General features: G+C 36.9%; 1 protein-coding gene across 3 annotated transcripts; it reads right to left on the reverse strand.

The window, feature by feature from the left end:
* Window positions 1–3,333: 3,333 nt before the first annotated feature.
* On the reverse strand, window positions 3,334–20,484 carry LOC109091573 (interferon regulatory factor 2-like). 3 transcript variants are annotated; one of them, XM_042769890.1, is made up of 9 exons: window positions 20,264–20,484; window positions 18,616–18,708; window positions 18,343–18,442; window positions 16,644–16,817; window positions 15,400–15,437; window positions 15,126–15,231; window positions 13,629–13,784; window positions 8,753–8,796; window positions 3,334–4,394 (listed from the first exon to the last, which is right to left on the reverse strand). In XM_042769890.1, exons 2-9 carry the CDS (start codon window positions 18,700–18,702, stop codon window positions 4,095–4,097), a joined length of 1,005 nt encoding a protein of 334 aa, XP_042625824.1. In that variant the 5' UTR covers window positions 18,703–18,708; window positions 20,264–20,484; the 3' UTR covers window positions 3,334–4,094. The 3 variants fall into 3 exon arrangements, with proteins under 3 accessions (XP_042625824.1, XP_042625822.1, XP_042625825.1); XM_042769888.1 differs by lacking the exon at window positions 20,264–20,484 and adding an exon at window positions 20,002–20,214; XM_042769891.1 differs by lacking the exon at window positions 20,264–20,484 and adding an exon at window positions 18,849–19,012.
* Between the last annotated feature and the right edge of the window lie 698 nt (window positions 20,485–21,182).

Below are 21,182 nucleotides of genomic sequence, written 5' to 3' on the forward strand. Positions count from 1 at the left end.
ATGACCTTTGAGGAGGTGGATTCAGCAGATAAAAGTGGAACTCTACCCCAATGCAATAAAACTGCAGTAATGTTCAGAAATGTGTTTGGAACCACACAGTAAAGTGATATGTCACTGTTTTGTTGTTGTCACAGGTCAGTCGACCCAGGTGCGATTAAGAACAGCAAATTAAACCAAAAGACACACAGACCACTCCCTCATACACACACACACACAGACCAGATCACTTTACACACAACAGGAGCATGAGTTGTGTTAAAACCTGCTAAATTACATTGCACAACATTCACTTATCAGCTACAGTGCTATTCTGGAGGGGACACACTGTGTTAAAAACTATTATGGATCATGAATGGGTTGGCTTGATTCCTCAAATCATATCTATTTGTGCTGTTACTCCTCTCAATGATCAAACCTAGTGTAAATCAAATTCAGTTCAACATGTTTCTGCAAAGATAAAAACTTGAAAAGTGACCATTGGTGATGTGTCTGGGGAATCAGTTACGTGAACATACACATTTGTAACATACCCAGTGCTTTAGTGAATGTTAAAGTGAGGTTTAGGACCCTCCTTCATATATTTGCAGTAGTTAATGGCAATGGTGACTAATTCATGAATTTAAATAAAGTACTAGTTGTTTTTCATGTGTGAGTCGCCCTCATTCTGATGCAAATGTCAGAGAGGACAGTGTTTTCCAAGGGATTTTGTACGGGTGAGTGGACCTCGGCCCCTCTAAGGGGGTCTCCAGAAGAAAATTTTGTACATTTTACATTTAAATTAATCTATCTGGTGCACTTTAAGAGTTCAAGAGCTCCAACCCACGTTCAGTGTGAAAACTGAGCAAAGAAAAGGGCTGGTGAATTTAGTTTGTACCTCAAATTTAAAGTGGACATTTTTAGACATTTTTAGAGGTGATATAGTGTCTTAGGCCCCATAACTATAAAGAAATTGTTCTCAATGTTAAAGAATAGCAAAAGAGTCCACATCACAACTAACCATAAAGGCATAGAAAAAAGATATTTTTGGAATCTTTTTCAGAACGATTTTTTTTTTTCAGCTGATGAACAATTCAAACATTGACAGCCAATCAGAATCCATCCTGCTGTAACGAGCTCGAGATTTTAAAGCGGCAGACGCATGTGTGCTTAGAATAAACCGATATTATCGTTCACTGGTTAAATTTGTATAATTTTAACATTTAAAGCAAAACTGTAGCTTTGTGTTGCCTACTTGGCAGTTTGTCGCTAGATTTAGCGACTTTTCAGACCCCTTTAGTGACTTTTTCCAAAAAAGTGCCTAGCGACAAATCTAGCGACTTCTTGTACAAACCTTATTTAGTTTCTGAGACTCTCCGGTACTGCCACATGAGCGCAAGGTTTTGTTTTCCCAGCGCGTCTGATCTGTTCAGCGATCGGCTGAAAGGAGCAGCGCTTTCAGTTAAAAAAGATATTCTGTCGCTTCAAACTCTATTATACATGCAAATATATCAGAAATAACAAGCACAGCCATTGTGTTTATATTATGTGTATTTGATTTAATTAGACAACGTCCTGATTATGAATCAGGGTTTCTGTGCAGATTAACATCTAAGGGAGAGAGTTGGTTTTGTAGTCTTAATGGGCCATTTTTCAGTCACTATTTTATATTCGTCCCATTGTCTGACAACAGAATCAGAAAAATATATAAGTGAAAACAGCTTTATTGACAAATTAGCTGCATTAAAATACAGTTTGCGAGCACAGAGGAAGTTGGCAACACTGCATAAAACATGCCTGCAGGAAACAGAAACAGCCGACGGGCTGAATAAGACGCAGATTCACTCTCTGCCAGCAGATGGCGCTTCTGGAACAGCAGCTACAGCATTTCCTTGGTTACACAAAGAAGCGCTGCAGGTAGAAAATACTGTTTTAATATAAGCATTACATCGAGGTAAGAGGGAAAAATGCCATTAAAACTTTTCTGAAGACAGTTCCCTTCAGAGATACTTAATCATATGAAACCCCACTGCAGTATTTATATTTTTCTTCCAGTATTTCAAGCATCGCAAACAGTGAGCCTGCTGTGCTTGTACAGTATTTTCTCTGTGCACGTCTGTTAATTTTAAGCCCTGCTTGCAAGAGATAAACCCTTGAGCTTTTATTTTGAAATGAAACTGCAGCTTCTGTGACAGTAGCCCTGCATCCCAATGTTCACACTATCCACGATAAACAGCATTTGAGATTAGAATAAACGTGTCCCAAAGCATAGTATGTTTAAAAGAGTATGACTATTTCAGTTCGATTTTTGAAGGGTGGACTGCGCACTCGGCTAATATTGCCCACAATCCATTGCGCTATGGCTAGCGTGTGACGATAGTGGGTGAAGGATTGGGTTCGGTTCTGAAATAGAGAAGAGAAATAAAAATCGTTAAAAGGGTGTGTGTGTGGAGGGTTTGTGTAGAGAGTTCTAATAAAGGGTTTGAATTATTCATAATAAATAATCAACATTTAACCTGGTAAAATAGCCTATTTAATGTTATTTGTGTTATATTTCATCTGCAACAAAAATGTGAACTTTTTTAAACATCCGTTTGGCCATTAACTTATTTTGCTTAACTCATGATTTATACAGAAAAAGAGGACATTGAAATTTTAAGTTGCATTTGAGAGCATTATGAACAATATTTATTTTTCTAACCATACAAATGCAGGGCATGACATCCATTTAGGTCAAATAATTCATAAGGAAGATGAATATAATGTAAAATATCGAAGGCCAGACTACAGATTAAAAATGAGGGCATTTACTTTAATACCCTTTACAGAGATGTCACCAGGGAGCTGCCTGACCTCTCGGTCCTCCAAGTGTCCAAGCTGTATTAGGACTTTGTCAGCACTACATCCCCTTTGGGTGAGGATCCATTGGTGGATTCCGCCTTTGGAAAAGTTTAGGCTGGGAGTGTTGTCATCATACCAGCAGAAACAACCTGCAACATTATTCACTGTCAGATGCCCCATCTGCCACTTCTGGGTTACAGCCTTGAACCATCTGTCTGCTTGTTTGTCCACAGCAAACATAAGAGTTCTTTGTATATACAGGAAATGTTTAACACTTTATCAAAGTTACTTATATACAAATGGCCGTGCCGCTTTTATAGGCGTATAGATGTATCACTAATATATTAAATCACTAGATATAGAACGAAACAAGCGCTAGGTTAAAAAATTAAGTTGCTTTTCATCATCTAAACAAAAGCAGGTTTTGACTAAAACAGCCACAGAAAATGACTCCCTATGAAGTGCTCAAATATAAAAATACAGTGTGTTCAGTTTTGCACCGCACCAACTCACATCTGACCCAAACAGTGGCTATCATTTATTTTTATGATCACATGATTTTTATACACCAGAATCTTGTGGAAATCATTAAAGGAGCCCTTGTGAGTGTACACACATTATCTGGGACTTGAATACACAAGACAAGCAGGACATATATCTTTACGTTCACATATACAGTAGAAAGAGACGCATTAAAAGGTTAAAAAAAAATAATAATAAAACAAGTGCTTTGTCTTGTCATAAAAACCACAAACTAACACAAATTCACACAGGATGTCTTACATCACAGGGCCCATAATGTGAAATGGCATGTACTATCCATTGCATAAAGATCCCTAAGGTATAAAAATGTATTCGCTCACAATGAAGGTCTTAAGATAAGTTAATATTATGCCATTTATGTGCATGCGTTTTTTTTTTTTTTTTTCAGAAAAAGGCTCGTAAAATGTCTGTCCTTGATTGCGAGCTACAAAAGTCACTGATTATGGCAGCCAGTGCTCCTCCATAAGGTGCTCGGGTGACTAAAGGCAATTAGGCAATGAGCCCTCTATTTACACATTCATAATGGCTTGCGGATCACTACGGCAGCTTACGGATACACGTCACTGCGCTCAAAAACTCCCTGAATTGAAGCTCACATGTCACTTCCTGTCTGGGAGCACTGAGTTAACCTCCCGTAGGATGGTCCATCGCTGTCCTGTGAGCTCGTAGGTCCTTTATCGAAGGCGATGATAGTGTTCTCGACGAGTCCGGCTGGACGTCGTGTTCAGGTTTCATCAGCAAGTCTTGACGGAGGATTTGGACACGTCTGAGGTTTTCATGATGACGCTGGCACGTTTTTCATGGACCGGTGGCTGGCCGGAGGGTCCGGGGCTGAGGGAGGATGAGGGGAAAGGGGTGTTTAAGAGGCTCCAGTTTGAGCCACTGGTGAAGGGGGTGTGCAGGTCCGAAGGTGCAGACTCTCGGACAGTGGTTATCTTGAAGTTGGGCTTGTCGGGAGAAATGAAAGTGGACATGCCAGGCAGGGCCATTCTCATCTTCTTGTCCTCATGTCCAAAAAGCAAGGCCTGAATACGCTGCAGGACGAAACAAAGCCACATCAGTGATTAGGACACTAGTAGAAATGACAAATACTAATATAAAATACTAATTTGTCATGGTTTTCAATCTTTTAGATACCACGGACCCCCAATTTTCAATCTTTTAGATGCCATGGACCCCCAAATAAGACCTCCACCCAAAAATGTAAAAGGCAGCTATATAATGTCATGTAAAAAAACATAATATTCTAAATATGTGCAAATTAATTAGGTGAAAATATGTAATGTGAAAACTAAGTAATATTAATATGGATTATTAATATATGTAAATATTATTTTGAAGATTATTTACTTCACTCTTAAATATTATATTACACTATTACATTCATTATAGTATTGCACTGTTAGATGTTTTGTGTGTGTGTGTGTATATAATTTATTTTAACTTTATTATATCAAATGTTTTAATTTTTCATTTTAATCATAATTATTTATTTTAATTTTTTTTGTTATTTCAAACTATTTATTTTAATCAAATGTATTTATTTATTTACATATTTACATTTTTAAAAATGATTTTCTCTAAACTCTCTTTCAGACCCCAGTTTGAAAACCTCAGATGTAACAGATACTTTCATCCTAAACTTTCATCCTCATCCTACCCTTAGTATAGGTTCAGTCCCTCTAAGTTATTAATTAAATAACAAAAATGTAAAAATAAAATATATAATTTTTCAATAAAACATATAAATAAAATAATTTACTTTAAAAAAAAAGGGGAAATTTTTTTTTTTTTTTTTACGTGTTGTGTTATTTTTAAACAACATCAGAGAATCATGAACATGACAAAAGGTCTGGTAATCTCTGCTGAGGTTAAGTGTCTTCATCAAGAGCACAAAGGTGATAGTTAGCATTTACAATCTGTCAGTTTTCTACCCAGGAACTAACAGTATATTTTCATGAATTACAACCTGAAGCCATGTCGTAAAAACACACACTTCCTTGTGTTCAAATTCTGATAATCCCGAATTGCATGAGAGCGTTATCGCCCACATCGCCAGGGGCCCCACCACTCACAGCACAAAGCTCACCACCATCAGTTGCATTTCCTCTCTGCCACTCAACTTCATGACTTTGATTGTTCTCTCTAGAAACTGCCGCACTGCCTGTAAGACGTTTGCTTCACACGTCTGAACCGTTTAAACTGATAACTGGCGCATAAAACAGTCTGTCTAACAGCACTTAAAATGAATGATTATTTATAGCTTCTATTGTTTTTACTGACAGAATTATGGCGACAGACTAGCTATCATCAGACTGCAGGACCTGCTGGCTTCCTGACACCATGTGAGGGCAAATTTATCACAAAAACTAAAAGGATAAAAAGTGAGGGCGAGCTCTTTAAGTAGAGCTTAAACAGTCTTACATTAAAGTCAAAAATCAAGTTATTAGATTTTAAGTACTAAGAAAAAAATAACACGGTACCATTTTTATATGAAAATAATATTTGCATAAAAAATAAAAAAATTAAATATGCTCAATATATATAAAAAATTTATTAAATAAATAAAACAATGATATGAAATAAAATATGCAGTCATTTTGACATTAAATATTCATTTAAAAACAATATAAAAACACTCATTGCTCTTGGTTGGACAACTTTAGTAAAGTTATAAATGACAATAAATACTAAATGAAGTTGTTTTATTTAACTTATTTGATGCTGCAGTTAAATACCTAAAGAAGTATGACTTCAGCTTTAGCCTGTAGATTTGTAAGATCATGAAAAACTTTTCAGGGTGTTAATATCCTGCCATGAGGTTTTTTTTTGCAGGTGAAGCAAAATTCCCCTCCCTCAAAGCCTAAGTGACATTTTAATCAGCCGTCAAAGCTGACAGCGGTCTTCTGGGTGACAGCAATTCTACGGGTGAATCAGAGATTAAGTCTTTCTATATCAATAGTTTTCTAACAAGCCGCAGCACATTTACCAGAATCAGTGAGATGCCTCACGTCACTGCTTGTTTTTTCTCTTTTTTTCCTCGTCTTGTTTTGCATCAGAGTTCTGAGGTACAGGAACCGAAAACAGGGGGTTGAGTGTCTGCCATGTAAGATTTACCCAGATGCATGCTGGAGCTTAGATGTGTGGATAGATACTGTGCGCTTGTAAACGGGAAGTAGGAAAAGCCACAAACTTTCAGGCATGAAACATTAAATCACAAGACCTGGCATTTAAAGTTTTGTAGCTTCAAGTCCATATCTCTAGCTTTAAACTCAGCTTTTAGCAGATAAAGCCATTTAAAATGTAAAGTCTTCCTTTTCCAGAAAAAAAAAACTAAAATCATCATGCATATACAAACTTTTGTCTATTAAATGTGCTCTAGGATGATAATTTTAGTCATTATCTGACTAGCAAGTTGCAAAGCATGTTCAAATGAATCTAAAGTATATAACACTGTACATAATCAATAATCATCGGAATGCAAAACACTGAAATGTTTGTAAATTGATTAATAAAGCAAGTTATGCATATTATAGGTCAGGCTTAAAATGCACTTTTACAATCATTTTTTTTTTTCAAAGTCTTTCTATCCCATCCTTTGCCTAAATAATGCATCGAAGACCTCTGTTTCAAAGTAAAAATGCTTGTTCATATTCTGTTTGTTTCTTGATTAAAAGTTAAAAGTTCAAGCTAAAGTTGATTTATATAAATCTGGCACACTTGTACAAGACCAAATGCAAAACTTTTGGCCCCCAAATCTAGTTTACTCAAAAACAGCTGTGTCATCACTAGAGACAATCACAGGCCGGACTCATCATGCAAAAAGGCAAAGTGAGGGAGTACTTAGATATGTTAGACTATCAGGCAAATTTGAGTCTGTAATCTTACTACTGCGATGGCCTGTGAAAAATTTGCACAAGGCTGGGAAAACTTTCTCTGTGAAATTCAAAAGGCACAAAAAACCCTTCACAGGCTCTGGATCAGTGCTCTTGTCCCATATTAGGCTAGAAACATACTCTATGCATTTTTGGCACTGCAAGCATGTGGTGTATATTAACATGCATATTTTTTGTCATGTCAGTAACAAACCTCAGTACAAGACAATTTCCTTTAAATGTCTGAGCCACTAAACTGAATGCTGTTATTCAGGCAGCTGCTATAAAAATGTAAACACTAACTCGGTCGACAAGACCCCCCCCCCCCCCCCCCCCCCCCCCCCCCCCCCCCCCCCAGTAAACACTAACTCGGTCGACAAGATTCTCCTCTAAGTGTTGCATTTGCCGTAGTTAGTTTATGTGACAGTGCCTCTTGTGGCTGAGAATGCAACACACACTAATGTTAAAGCAACAGTTCACCCAAAAATGAAAAATTTTGCTTAAAAGGTACTCAGCATTAAGCCATCCATGATGTAGATGAGTTTGTTTCTGCATTGAAACAGATTTAGAGAAATGTAGCATTACCAATGGATCCTTTGCAGTGAATGGGTGCCGTCAGAATGAGAGTCCAAACAGCTGATAAAAACATCACAATAATCCACACCACTCCAGTTTATCAGTTAACATCTTAAGAAGTGAAAAAATTTGTTTGTAAGCAACAAATCCATTATTAATGTTTTTAACTTTAGCCCATCGTTTCTGAAAATATGAGTCCAGAATCCATAATAATGTGTCCTGCAGTGAAAAAGTCCACCCCCTGTCGTCCTCTCACATCAAAATCCACAGACATTCTTGTTTAGAGCTGTTTTTTGCTTGACCTGTGCATATTTCTCTCCAGATTCAAAAGAGACAACTTTTTCACTGGAGAAAGTTATATTATTGATAGAGGACTCGTATTTTAGACAGAAGCAACAGCTTGAGGTTAAAAACGTCTTACTAATGGATTTGTTTCTCACAAACACACAACTTTCACCTTAACAATATGTTAATTGATGGACTGGACTCATGTGGATTACTGTGATGTTTTTATCAGCTGTTTGGACTCTCATTCTGACGGCACCCATTCACTGCAGAGGATCCATTGATGAGCAACTGATGTAATGCTACATTTCTCCAAATCTGTTCGGATGAAGAAACAAACTCATCTTGAATGTCCTGAGGGTGAGTAAATTTTCAGCAAATTTCCATTTTGAATAATATTATACAGCATATTTTGGCCTTCAGTGTCTGTATGAGAAGCACAATTCAGTTCCTCACACCCCTAAAGCCGTTACAATAAACAGACATACACAAAAGGATTCTGGGTATTGCTTGGACACACCCATTAAAATAACTCTTCTATTTGGTTAGTTCTTTTGGCCACTGTAGTCTGCAATAATTCTTACAAGTGAACACTATAACAATCTATTCTGTGTTTAAGCCTGTCTATTTTCGCAATGGGAAAGTTTTGCACATACCTCTTTGTTGTCTTCCTCACTGGCGCTGTCTGTATCGCTCTCAGCTGCAAAATGGAGAGAAAGCAAAGTGTTTAGACTGATCCATCAGGGATTTCCTGACAGACGGGTTATCGTGTATGGGGTGGATGAAAAAAAATCTTCAACCGATGGCCTGTCTGTACGCCTTGTATACTTAACCCTTACAGGTTTAGACGTTTTAACTGATTACACCAATTAATGACTGAAAGATATCCTGCAGGGCCAGTCTAATGTTTCAGATGAGGAAAAACTGCTTAAATTGCACTTAGAGATGCTTAGATAAGACAATATAAATCATAAATACAAGGAAAAGGAAGATAGTTTGCTTTGGCTTTTCGTGTTTGTGTTTACTATGAATAACTCAAAACTTGGGCAAGACATTTCATGCTGCGAAACCACACACTTTCAGCCCCAGGGACTTCTGAGAAAAGAGAAAAAAAAAGTATTGTTGATTGGAAAACACGGAACAACAGGACATGAGTCAACATTCCAGGCCATGTACAAACGTTCTGACAAGTGGCACTGTACGGTAAATTTCACGCCACTAAAACAAGTTTTCATAAGCCAAGCCCCACAATCTCAACAATGCCAAGAGTTCATCTCAGTACTCCAAACGCAGTCAATGAGCAGACAGAAGAGTAGCTACATTAAAATGCATCATCTGCATTCCTTACTTGTAACTAGCTCCCAGAGGGGACTGAATAAAATAGCAACACTTATAGAAGGAAATGTGGAAATGCTCTAACAGTAATCTTGGATCTAATAGTGTTCATGCTTTTAGCAGTGAGCTGGATGGTTTCTTATTGGAAGCAAGCCTCTGCCATAGTTTGCAACAATTAATTAGTGGTGTTTGCTAAGATATAACTAGTCTATTACTCGCTTTGCCAGTTAGGAATTTGAATGAACTTCTAACCCACAGTATTACACTTGAGCATTTGCTACCAACCACCAATGAATGATTCATGCAATTAAACTGAAGATTTTTCATACAGAAAATTCTTATAGACTTACGACAAAAAAAAAAAGGATATTATAGAAACCTGCCAGAACACCCTTTGTTTATGGTGGTTTGTGCCAGTAATATTTTAGTTTAGATTTTAGAAATAAAATAACATGATGCAACATGATCTCACTGGCTATTACAAACAACAGTAGACAGTAAAACTGTATTTTTGATAACAACATTGTTTGTAGCCTGTTTCATCATGGGAAAAACCCAAACCCACACTTTACATAAATAGACACATCCTCTCTGTCTCTCTCTCTCTCTCTCTATATATATATATATATATATATATATATATATATATATATATACAGTACACATACATATATATATATTTTTTTTTTTTTTTACCGTAATAATTAGTCAATGTCGGGAGACCCATTTATAGGATATACTTTATGAACTGAAGCAAGATCATATTAATGCCTTTACTGTTGCTTTTTCAGGTCATTTAAAGGCTAGTTTGTGAACGTAAAATGTGTACATTTATAAAAAAAAAATGCGTAAGTTTAAAAAAAAAAGTAAGTTTATGTAAAAAATAATGTTATAAATAATAATAAAATAAGAGTTAATGATTTATTCGTCAGAACATGGCCATAATTTCCCAAATCAAGGGGACTAATTAATCATTTGTGGGAACAAATTCTTAATTGGCCACAATATAAATTATTCCTGCATGTCATGTGTGGGGCTCCGTAGAGTTTACATAAAATATAAATCTTATATTAAAAATATATAATAAATACTACAATAGTGTAGAAGTAATTGGCAACACAATTTGATATGACATTGTAGTCATGTCCGTAACTACCTAGCAACCAATCAGAACAGTCTAGTAACCACATATCAACCACTTAGAACACTTTATAAGCCACATTGCATTGCACTAAATACAGCACTACAATGAACACCTTGGCAACTCCATAGCAACACCATGGCAACCACCTAGAGTACTTTAGCATTGCAGCTGCAGTTTTGCATGGGCAAATACCACTCACAAAATGTCAAATCTTGCTATCAGAATCAAGAATCATCAGAATCAAATATCTTTGTGCAAAATTTGTCCGTTATAGCATTATAAGTGGATTACTGTGTCAGGCCTTTATAACATATTTAAGGCACACTTTAACTTTATGAAGACGAGCACATGCAGGTGAGAGTGAATTGTGTTTGCACCTCATCGTTATATATTAACTCCATCTAGCCAGAGCCGAGTTACAGTACAGAGGTACGGCCGACGTGACGCAGACAGCGTGTCCTTGAGGCTCAACTCTAATGGACATTGTACAACACAACGAACACACATGGCTTACACCGATCTCAATGTGTCAAAGCATGTTTCAAGCCAAAAATTAAATGCTTTAGGAGTGATATCTTAAATCTGATTTAAAATCAACACTTTCTTTTCAAATAAGGACAACAGATACACTGCAAAAATGATTTTTCTTACTTAGTATTTTTGTTGTTTTCCATACACACATCTTCACATTCTTAACTCAAGATACTTTAAGAAACAAAATTACTTAAGATATTAAAGGTGCTGTATGTAGGATTGACACCGAGTGGTTGAACTAGGTATTGCAGTGCAAATTCAAAATATTGGAGAGGGTTTTTTCACCCGGCCCCTCCTCCTCAGACTTGATGCACAGGCAGGTTGCCAGATTGATGACACAAACAGGAACGCGCGCACTTGAAGATGAATGAAATTAAATACAATGTTTTCCGCCAGCTGGCAACCCGGGGTGCCGAAATACAATTGGGTAAACTAGCAGTTTACTCAAGTAAATGTATCTAGATTTATGAATTTTTATATATGTTTTGGAAAACAAAAAGTACAAAAATAATTTTTTGTAGTGTACTAACTTTGTTCACTAAAAATATCTTATCTACAATGCAATAAACAATCTACTTAAACATATGTCTTGTTTTCCAGGGGTCCGTTTCAATAAGGAGGTTCAACCAACTCTGAGTTGAAACTTAAAGTCTGAGTTAACTTACCCTGAGATGGGAAACTCTGAGTTTGGGGTTCAGAACAGCTGAACTGAGTTAGTTCAAATTGAGTTTAGCGCGTGCACCATGACTATGAGATGCCATGATCAATGGAGCACTGATATTATGATTCACCATGACAACAGCACCGACAAAAAGTCATCCGCATACCTCAGAGTCAATAAATAACTTTAATTCTTAATCACTGGTATAATATCAAAGGTAAAACTGGCAGAACGGTAAGTTATTGAACTAATATTACTTTTCATGGGATCCTACAGGCAAAAGAAAGGCAACTAAACATGGAGAATAAAAACATAATTCAATCAGGTAAAGCTTTACGCATAAAAGGTTGAGTGTAGGCTACATGACTTTACTAGCATTTGACAGATTAAATTAATATCATTCAGTGTCTATTTCAGTGCGCAGCAGCTTTTTCCACAGTCTAATGTTCTTTTCACATAATTAAATGTTCTCGAATCCAACCTGTTACATTTCTTAATTAGAGCAATGAAATTAACATTGACTTCTACTCAGCCAACAGCAAGAATGCTCGCAAAATAATGAAGAACAGATGAAGAGGATGGCCACAATACCAAATAATAGAAGAATATTAAAATCCAACAGGAATACAAATAACTGTTGCTTTTGTATTTGTAGGAAATAAAGATGACCAAATAAATTTAACAGGTGTGGTGGTGGTGGTGACATCTGGCAATCGTTTCATTCCATACAGTAATGTGTGGATATGGCAAAGAAATCAAAATAATCCTCTTCCAATGTAAATGTAACTTATTACAAATTAATGTGGCCTCCTCATCTACAGGATTCAGTATAAGAGGACATGTCGTTTTTGTCAATTTGGATGAGGTATTTAATCATCGCTTATTCTTTAAAAAGGGGGAGGAGACCGAAAGAAACTCTGGGTTTAATGAAGAGTGTGTGTTAATGATGTGTTTAGGTTTAATTTGTGATTTAAAATTGTGAATGAGTCAGTGTATTGTTTACCTCTCTTTCAGAAACGGGCTTGACCTAGCCGGCTTTCTGGGGTTTGACAAACTTTCCATTCTGAAACGGAAAACCCAGAGTTTCCCTCAATTCAGGGTTAACATACTCAGAGTTTTCACTAAACCTCCTTTCTGAAACTGGCCTCAGGACAGATATATAAAAATCAAAATGCATTTACTTGAAAAGCACAATACCAAAAAATATTAAGTCCAGTTTCCTGAAAAATTATCAAAATTAATTGAGTTTATGCCTTAAACAAGAAAAAATATGTCAATGGGGAAAGAAATATAAACATAATTCAAAATGAAAACAAGATTTTTCCTTATATTTTTCCCATAGACAGATATTATTTTCACGTTTTAAAACGTAATTTTGAAACATTTTCCAGAAAACAAGACTTGATATCTTAAATCATTTTTTTTTTAAATGTATCTAGATTTGTAGATATTTGTACCGGAAAACAAGACAAAAAATACTAAATAAGAAAAAACATGTTGCCATGCTTGTTTGTTTGCACATACACATGATCAAGTTTCCACTGGCCACTAAAAAGCAAACAAGGGTGGTTTGGAGGTCTGAACATTTATATTAAATAAAAAGTCAAAATACTTCAGCAACTGGAACTGGACTGGGGCAAATTCAAACCCACACCTCCTGCACAAGTTCGATATGTCTGGAGCATACGAGGAAACCACTAAGCACAGATAACTGTTGATTATTTTGTAACTGGATAAGTGCAACTGGTATCACGGTCCAAAACCATCAAAGTTCAAAAACCAATAAGGATCTCAAAGCAATGCTGCACTGTTACTATAGTCATGGCTAAAGGATTGAGAGTATATTTGTCAAGCCAACCTCCATACGAGGAGACGGGGGAGATCTGTAAGGGGTACAGGTCGCTGGAGGTCACAGCCTGCTCCTCGTTTTCCGTCACCACCTCGATGGTCTGACAAACGTCCGGCAGATCGTTAATGATCAGGTGGTCGTCCGCTGGGCTCCGCCCACCAGCCTCTGAGGAAGGAGAACAGGGAAGAGAGAGTGAATATGGAGAACAGTAATGTGGGAAGTGAACGTGTTTCTTAAGGGGGAGTGAGCCAGATCTGTGTCATTTTTCACTCCCTCAATCCTTGCAATCCCTCCGGTCCACGAAGCTGAACTCTATTCCCATGACTCCGTATTGAAATGATGCAGTGGAAACCAGCTGAAAGGCTGTTTGTAAATCAATTACGCTTCAGTTGATTTTGCTTTGCCAATTCGATGTATCACAAACCCCACATGAATAACAAAACAACACAACACTAACTAAGCTCACCTTTTACCCCGATTGAGTGCATTTGAAATTGAAGGGGGAAACAGAGAACACTGGACGTGATTAAACAAACACAGTAACAAGGAGATCTGGATAAACTGGTCCGTGACAGAATGATAGGTGTAGTGTGATCATATCCCATAAAAAAAGAAAAGGCAAATCTTACTTAAATCTGTCAAGAACGTTTGAGCTGTATTGTCGCCTAAAAAAAACCCCAAAATAAATTAATTAAAAAAAATTGACTTCGCATAAATTACATATGTATTTGTATGTCGCAATGTGAGAAAGTCAAACAAAATGTCAAACGAATGTCGAAATGTGAGAGAAAGTCAAACAGCTGTGAAATGATGCATGTGTTAAACTAGGACAGGAGAGGCACAGGCAAAATAAACTGTTGTAAGCAAAGCCTAAAGCATTCTGGGTATTTGCAAAAAGTGGCTGAGGAAAACAGAACAAAATGCTGTTGTGTTTCAAGGACCCTTTCATATTCTCTGAAACCACAAGTCACGCTTTTCTAAAAAGAATCCAAAAATAAACTTGAGAGACAACATCTTTTAACAACCTAATGTGTAATAATAGCTAAGTATACCTAACATAAAAAAATAGCTTGTTCTATATTTATTATAATTATCTAATAATCATCATTAGTAGTAGTATTTTTGTATCTTTTTTTTATTATTATTATTATTAATAAAATAATAATACTATTAATAAATACACATACAATTGTTAGGTTTCAGGGTTATTTTAAGTTTCTGTTTAAAAAAAGGCTCAAATTTTAATGCTCCCTCAAATAGCAAACAGATCTGTCAAACAGATTTTCTTTAGTCTGAAATTTTAGCCAAATTAAACCTGGACTGTGTTGCTAATAGATGAGAAACAAAATGTGCAGCAGAGAGAGTGTACAGACAAAAACTAACCCATAGAGCAGATAGCATTTCAGATCGTAACTCCTTTCTTGCTAGACTGTAGAGAACCGGTTCCAGCTGAATATACTCACTAAACACAGGTGTGCAGGGCGGAGCAGGAAGTTCACTACCTACCTGTGCCAGAGTAATCTGCCTCCTGCTTGATAGTGACTGGGGTTTTACAAGCTGAAGAGCCATTACTGTTTTCCCAACTCGAAGGCATAGGGCATGGTCGCACTGCCTGCAGTTAACACACACACACACACACACACACACACACACACATTATATTCACATTAGTGCCAATTAATCTCAAACCTTTTTTTGATTAGCGCATTTCTGACAGCTACAAAATATACAGAATGAAATATACAGAGTACAGAATATACAGAAGAATGAAAGTCGATACCTTCATCTTTTCTTCTTTTTCAATTCCTCTCTTTTTTCCTTTGAGAAACAGACACACAAATCTAGATCAGTGCATGCAAATAAATAGCACTTCAGAAAGTATCAAAACGACAGATGTCACAAAACCTGTCAAGAAGAACTCTAGGGCCTATTTCACCCCAATATCATAACAAAATAACAGGATATTTCATTTGATCTTAAAGATAAAAAAAAATGTTTAGGGCCATTAAAATGTTTCACAATATAATATTAGATACTGGTTTTACTATAATGTAAACATTTTTATCGTTATATTAATGATTCTGTATGCTTTTCATTTTATAGAATTTGTTTGTTTGTAATTATTATTGTCAGTAGCAATTGTTTTTGTTTAACAAATATTCATGAAAATTTAGCACATTTATTCTCACACATACACATAAAGTTGTTCATACATATGCAATTCATAAATATTTATTACAATTTTTCACATATATTCTCATAAGCTTTTATGTGATTCGCCCCCAAAAAACATTTTTTTTTTTTTTAAGTCAGATGTTTCGCAATATACTATTACATAGTAGTTTTACTATAATGCAAATATTTTTCTCATCTTAAGGATTCTGGATGTGTTACTTTTGATTTTTTTTTCTTTTTAATTATTATTCTCAATGGTAATTAGATCCACATTAATAATGTTTTTATTTAAATCAACATCAAGCAGTACAAAATACCACCATGACATTATTTTCATGACAATTAAGCACAATTATTCACACACACACACACACACACACACACACACACACACACACACACACATAGGTGTGTGTGCGTGCGTGTGTGTGTGTGTGTGTGTGTGTGTGTGTGTGTGTGTGTGTGTGTGTGTGTGTAATTAAATGCGTTTAATTTTTATGAAAATAATGTAGGGGACAAAATAATTAAATTAAAAGGTGTTCATGCACGAAATAATTTCTTATTCCTTTCTAATATTTTTTGTAGGTGAAATATGGCAAACATATTTTCAGCTTTTGTGAGATTCACCCAAAATCTTCACATTTTTTAGACGCAGTTTTATCAGTTACAGCTGAAAATCATAGTTATAAGAGGCAGACTAAGTGAGATCATACCATGCTTAGGTGTGACTAAACAAACATGACAGAAATGTCTTTAAACTGCACATCATTATGTGCAGCGTGTCAGAAGGAAACGAAGGCTGGTCTCTGTGATGCAGTCAGTGTCAGCCCTGATGTGTGATCGACTGACCTCTCTTTGAAAGCCTCTCAGATGATGACAGCATCTTGTACACCCTGAAGGCGTTTGTTCCCTTTTTCATGCTTTTGTCTTTCACCTCCTCTATATCAGGTAGGGAGTTCATTGCACAGCGGAAGTTCGCCTTCCATGTTTTGGGGTCCGGTTTGTCACCTGGTTGATATTTCCCTAAAAAAAAAAAATGGCAGTCAAAAACTGGATACACATAATGCAGAATGACAGTTTACTATCACATCAGCTCTTTATATCTAAATTGACATCATTAGCTGTAAACATTCAATGAAACTCAAACTATAGATAAGAATAGGAATATCATGGAGATATATTGTAAGTCTCTTTTGACTTTAGACTCTAGACCAGAAACAAACACCCTAGCATCCAACTAGCAAAATCCTAGCAATCTCCCAACACAAAATACCCTAGGAACCAACAAGTAAAAAGCCCAGCGAACACCCCACAACTGAACACCCTAGCAACCAACAACCCGTAACAAGACCATAGCAACCACCCAACCCAGAATGTAAAACCCTAGCAAAACCAAACAAGAATACCAAACCATAGCAACTACCTAGAACACCCCAGTGACCAACTAGTAAAACCCTAGCAACCCACCCAACCAAGAATACCATAGAAACCATAGCAACCACCTAGAACACCTCAGTAACCGACTAGTAAAACCCTAGCAACCACCTGATCCAGAATACCCTAGAAACCATAGCAACCACCTAGAAACACCCCAGTAACCAACTAGTAAAACCTAGAAATCACTCAATCCAGAATACTCTAGAAACCATAGCAACCACCTAGAACACCCCAGTAACCAACTAGTAAAACCCTAGCAACCACCCAATCCACAATACTCTAGAAACCATAGCAACCACGTAGAACACCCCAGTAACCAACTAGTAAAACCTTAGCAACCACCCAATCCACAATACTCTAGAAACCATAGCAACCACCTAGAACACCCCAGTAACCAACTAGTAAAACCCTAGCAACCACCCAATACAGAATACCCTAGAAACCATAGCAACCACCTAGAACACCCCAGTAACCAACAAGTAAAACCATAGCAACCACCCACCCAACCAAGAATACCCTAGAAACCATAGCAACCACCTAGAACACCCCAGTAACCAACTAGTAAAACCCTAGCAACCACCCAATACAGAATACCCTAGAAACCATAGCAACCACCTAGAACACCCCAGTAACCAACTAGTAAAACCATAGCAACCACCCAACCAAGAATATCCTAGAAACCATAGCAACCACCTAGAACACCCCAGTAACCAACAAGTAAAGCCCTAGCGACCACCCAGAACACCTTAGTAACCAACAAGTAACCACCCTAGCAACCACCCAACCCAGAATATCCAAGCAACCAAAACCCTAGCAAAATCCAAACAAGCATAACCCTAGCAACAACCAAGAACACCCTAAAATCCATATAGAAACCCTAGCAACCATTCATAACTCCGAAGCAACTGCAACTCAGCATGCCAACAACTACTAGATCATCTTCGCAAATAGGTCATTGCCATTCAAACTGTTCTAACAAAACTGAGACCTAGTTTGATTTAGATCTAGCTTGAATATTCACAATCGCATCCTTACACTTCAAGAATGTTGTTTGTACAGTAAGTATATGTGCATTACTGTGCACATATGACAGTCTGTGTGCTGACTGCACCTGTATGGATGGCCCAGTTTCGGAAGAGTGGCGCATCTTTCTCCACGTCCCAGCCGTGTCGCGCAGCATGCATCCATGGAATCTGGAATATTCTCTTCTCCTGCAGGCAAAGAACATGCAAAACATGTCACAAGCCAAGACACACCCTAAATGCACTGCGTTTTTGCACGCAGTCACATTTACATGACAAAATGCTTCACAAATAATAGCATCTAGCTCATGGCATATGTAGTTGTAACAAAACAATGCTGTAAAAAGACACAGTCACAGTACCTTGTTCACCCATAGAAGCCCCGGTATTTTACAAGAGTTTATCTGCTCTTCCAACCATGGTCTCATACGCATTCTCTCCACCGGCATGCTGGCCTAGAGAAAGAGAGAGAGAGTCAAAGAGAGATCTGGAATGTGTCAAAGTTTGACAGCAACTTTTTCCCCCTCAACAGGTTGCACATTCTATATCTAGGAAGCACGATGAGAAACTTTAACCCTATTTCTAAAAAACAAACCTCCAGCAGAGATCATCTGAATCACAATTTACTGGAAGTTACTCCAAACAAAACGATTATGAAATATGATTCGTATTTGGGATTTCATGAAAGCAAGAGTCAGGACCATGAGTCAGGAGGACATGAATGACAACACAGATAGAGGATGTTGGAGTGTGTGTGAATGAGAGAGAGAGAGAGAGTGAGTTTATCTAAGAGTACATGGAGTACATGTGGGCAAACCTGTAATATCAATCATGCAAGATGACAGACATGAGGAGTACTTGATGTTTCTTTATCGGTTTTCGTTTAACAAAGCGCAAATTACAAGTTACTGATTAACCAATTCAAGCTCATAAAAGGTTTATAGTTAATCACAATCAAAACTCAGGCTTTAAAATCATCAGTTTGGTGCGAAGACCTTTGAGCTTTTATGGTCCATTAGGAAATGAGAGCAAGCAAAGGCAATCGCAACATAAACCAACAACATACAGGAATTACACTGCATACTACATATAACATAAGCACAGATAGGCACAATTATGAACCCAAAAAGAAAATTAAAAAGCAGCTATATTTTGAAAAACATGCAGAAAACCACACACAAAAAAGTAAGGCATGATACACTGGTCACATACTGTATAGCTGCTGTTAGTGATTTTAGTTTATTGATATTGGTTGATATTGAATATATAAGACATTTGTTTCTGTCTGTTTCTAGATGTTAAACTAATTCTGCCATCATGCAGTGCCAACATAAATGAATAGCATTAGATTACAGCAAAGAATGAGCACTATTTCTTAAAGAAATTTCTCATCTAAACTATTTACTCGACTTTCTTGTTAGTCTTTCATACTATACATTTTAACACTGAACTGCCCAAATTCAATCATCACATGATCTGAAATAGACAATTTTAGTTTTTACTGCATTTTATTACTAAGCTTTCATGCTATAAGAATATTAAGCTATATTTTGAAACAAGATCTGGATTCAGATATTGGTGCACCAGTTTATGACAGACCCTTTCCATTATACAGTGCCCATTACACCCAGTACACATCCATGTAAGTCAATAACTGTAACAACAATATCCAAACGTCCGTGCAAACTTCTCAACAACATAATTTGAGATTAAAAAGGCGTTATTTATCAGTTCTGCTCAGAACTTACGCTGAAGTTACATTGCAGTGTCCCAATCATTCTTGCAGCACACTAAATCCGATGACTTCAACCTCGCCAAATAAGTGTGATAGTGTTGTCAACTCAACTCAAAAGTGAAAATAAGCATTCCTTGATTCCCACTGGATCAAAACACCCCATGACTTTCGATTTTACACTCATCCCAGCAACTCTACGTGGCCTACAGCATAAACATCCACATACTTACATATACATGAGCCCCATAAATACATGCGGAAATGCAATTAATTACCTGCGACGCGTAGAAATCACTCTAGTAATAAAAGCAAAGAGTGTATGAAGAATCTTGACAATTTGTAGTTCTCGATAACAAAACGAAAAGTCAAATGAGTTTGATTTCGCTCTTCAGATCGAAAGCAAAACAAGTGAAGGAAACAAGCGCCTGGGTGGAAATCCCCAGTGTGCGCGTGAGTGAGTGTGTGTTGTGCGCTTACTTCGTGTTTACAAATCCTACTACGGCCAGGGTTTGTGTCATTAATATTAACGACGTAGCCGAGAAGTTCGCAAGCTGATTGGCTGGCATACAGACAATTTCGTAAAAGGGCGTGTAGATATAATAAAAGTGAGAGGTAGTCAAGGAAAGCACGCCTTCAAGGGGGAAGACTTAGCTCATGAATATTAATTACGTAGAGGGACGCTCGCGTACTGATTGGCTGAGCGGTAGAAATGTGGGTGGCAGTCACAGATCTATAATAGACAACTAGAAGTATATATCTCGTAAATATAACGAAAACATAAAATGCAATGCTTTGTTGCCATTTTAATGTATATTGTAATTATTTTCATTAGCATCATTGTATCTTATTTTATTATTTTTCTCTCTAACAGCTTTAATTATGTGTGTTGTCTATTTCGCAATACTACATGTAAAACAATAAAATACTTTGAAATCCACATTTACCGCGCGCCTCCAGAGAATTCAACCGAGCAACGTCTCTTGACCTACTAAATATTCATAAGCTAAGCTTTTGCCATAGTAGTTTTTGAGCTGGTCTGCTCATTGGCTGCAGGATGAAATGCGAAAGTCGATTTCATTTTACGGATGTCCTCGTTGTTTCGTTATTGCTTCTTAAAGGCGAAGCAGGCAGAAAGAAAACTTATGTTGCATCATGCAAATATGATATCGCACTTTAGTGCTGGTTGTGTGTGAA

Source organism: Cyprinus carpio, chromosome A14, assembly GCF_018340385.1.
Source record: "Cyprinus carpio isolate SPL01 chromosome A14, ASM1834038v1, whole genome shotgun sequence".
In the NCBI taxonomy this organism is placed as follows: Eukaryota; Metazoa; Chordata; class Actinopteri; order Cypriniformes; family Cyprinidae; genus Cyprinus; species Cyprinus carpio.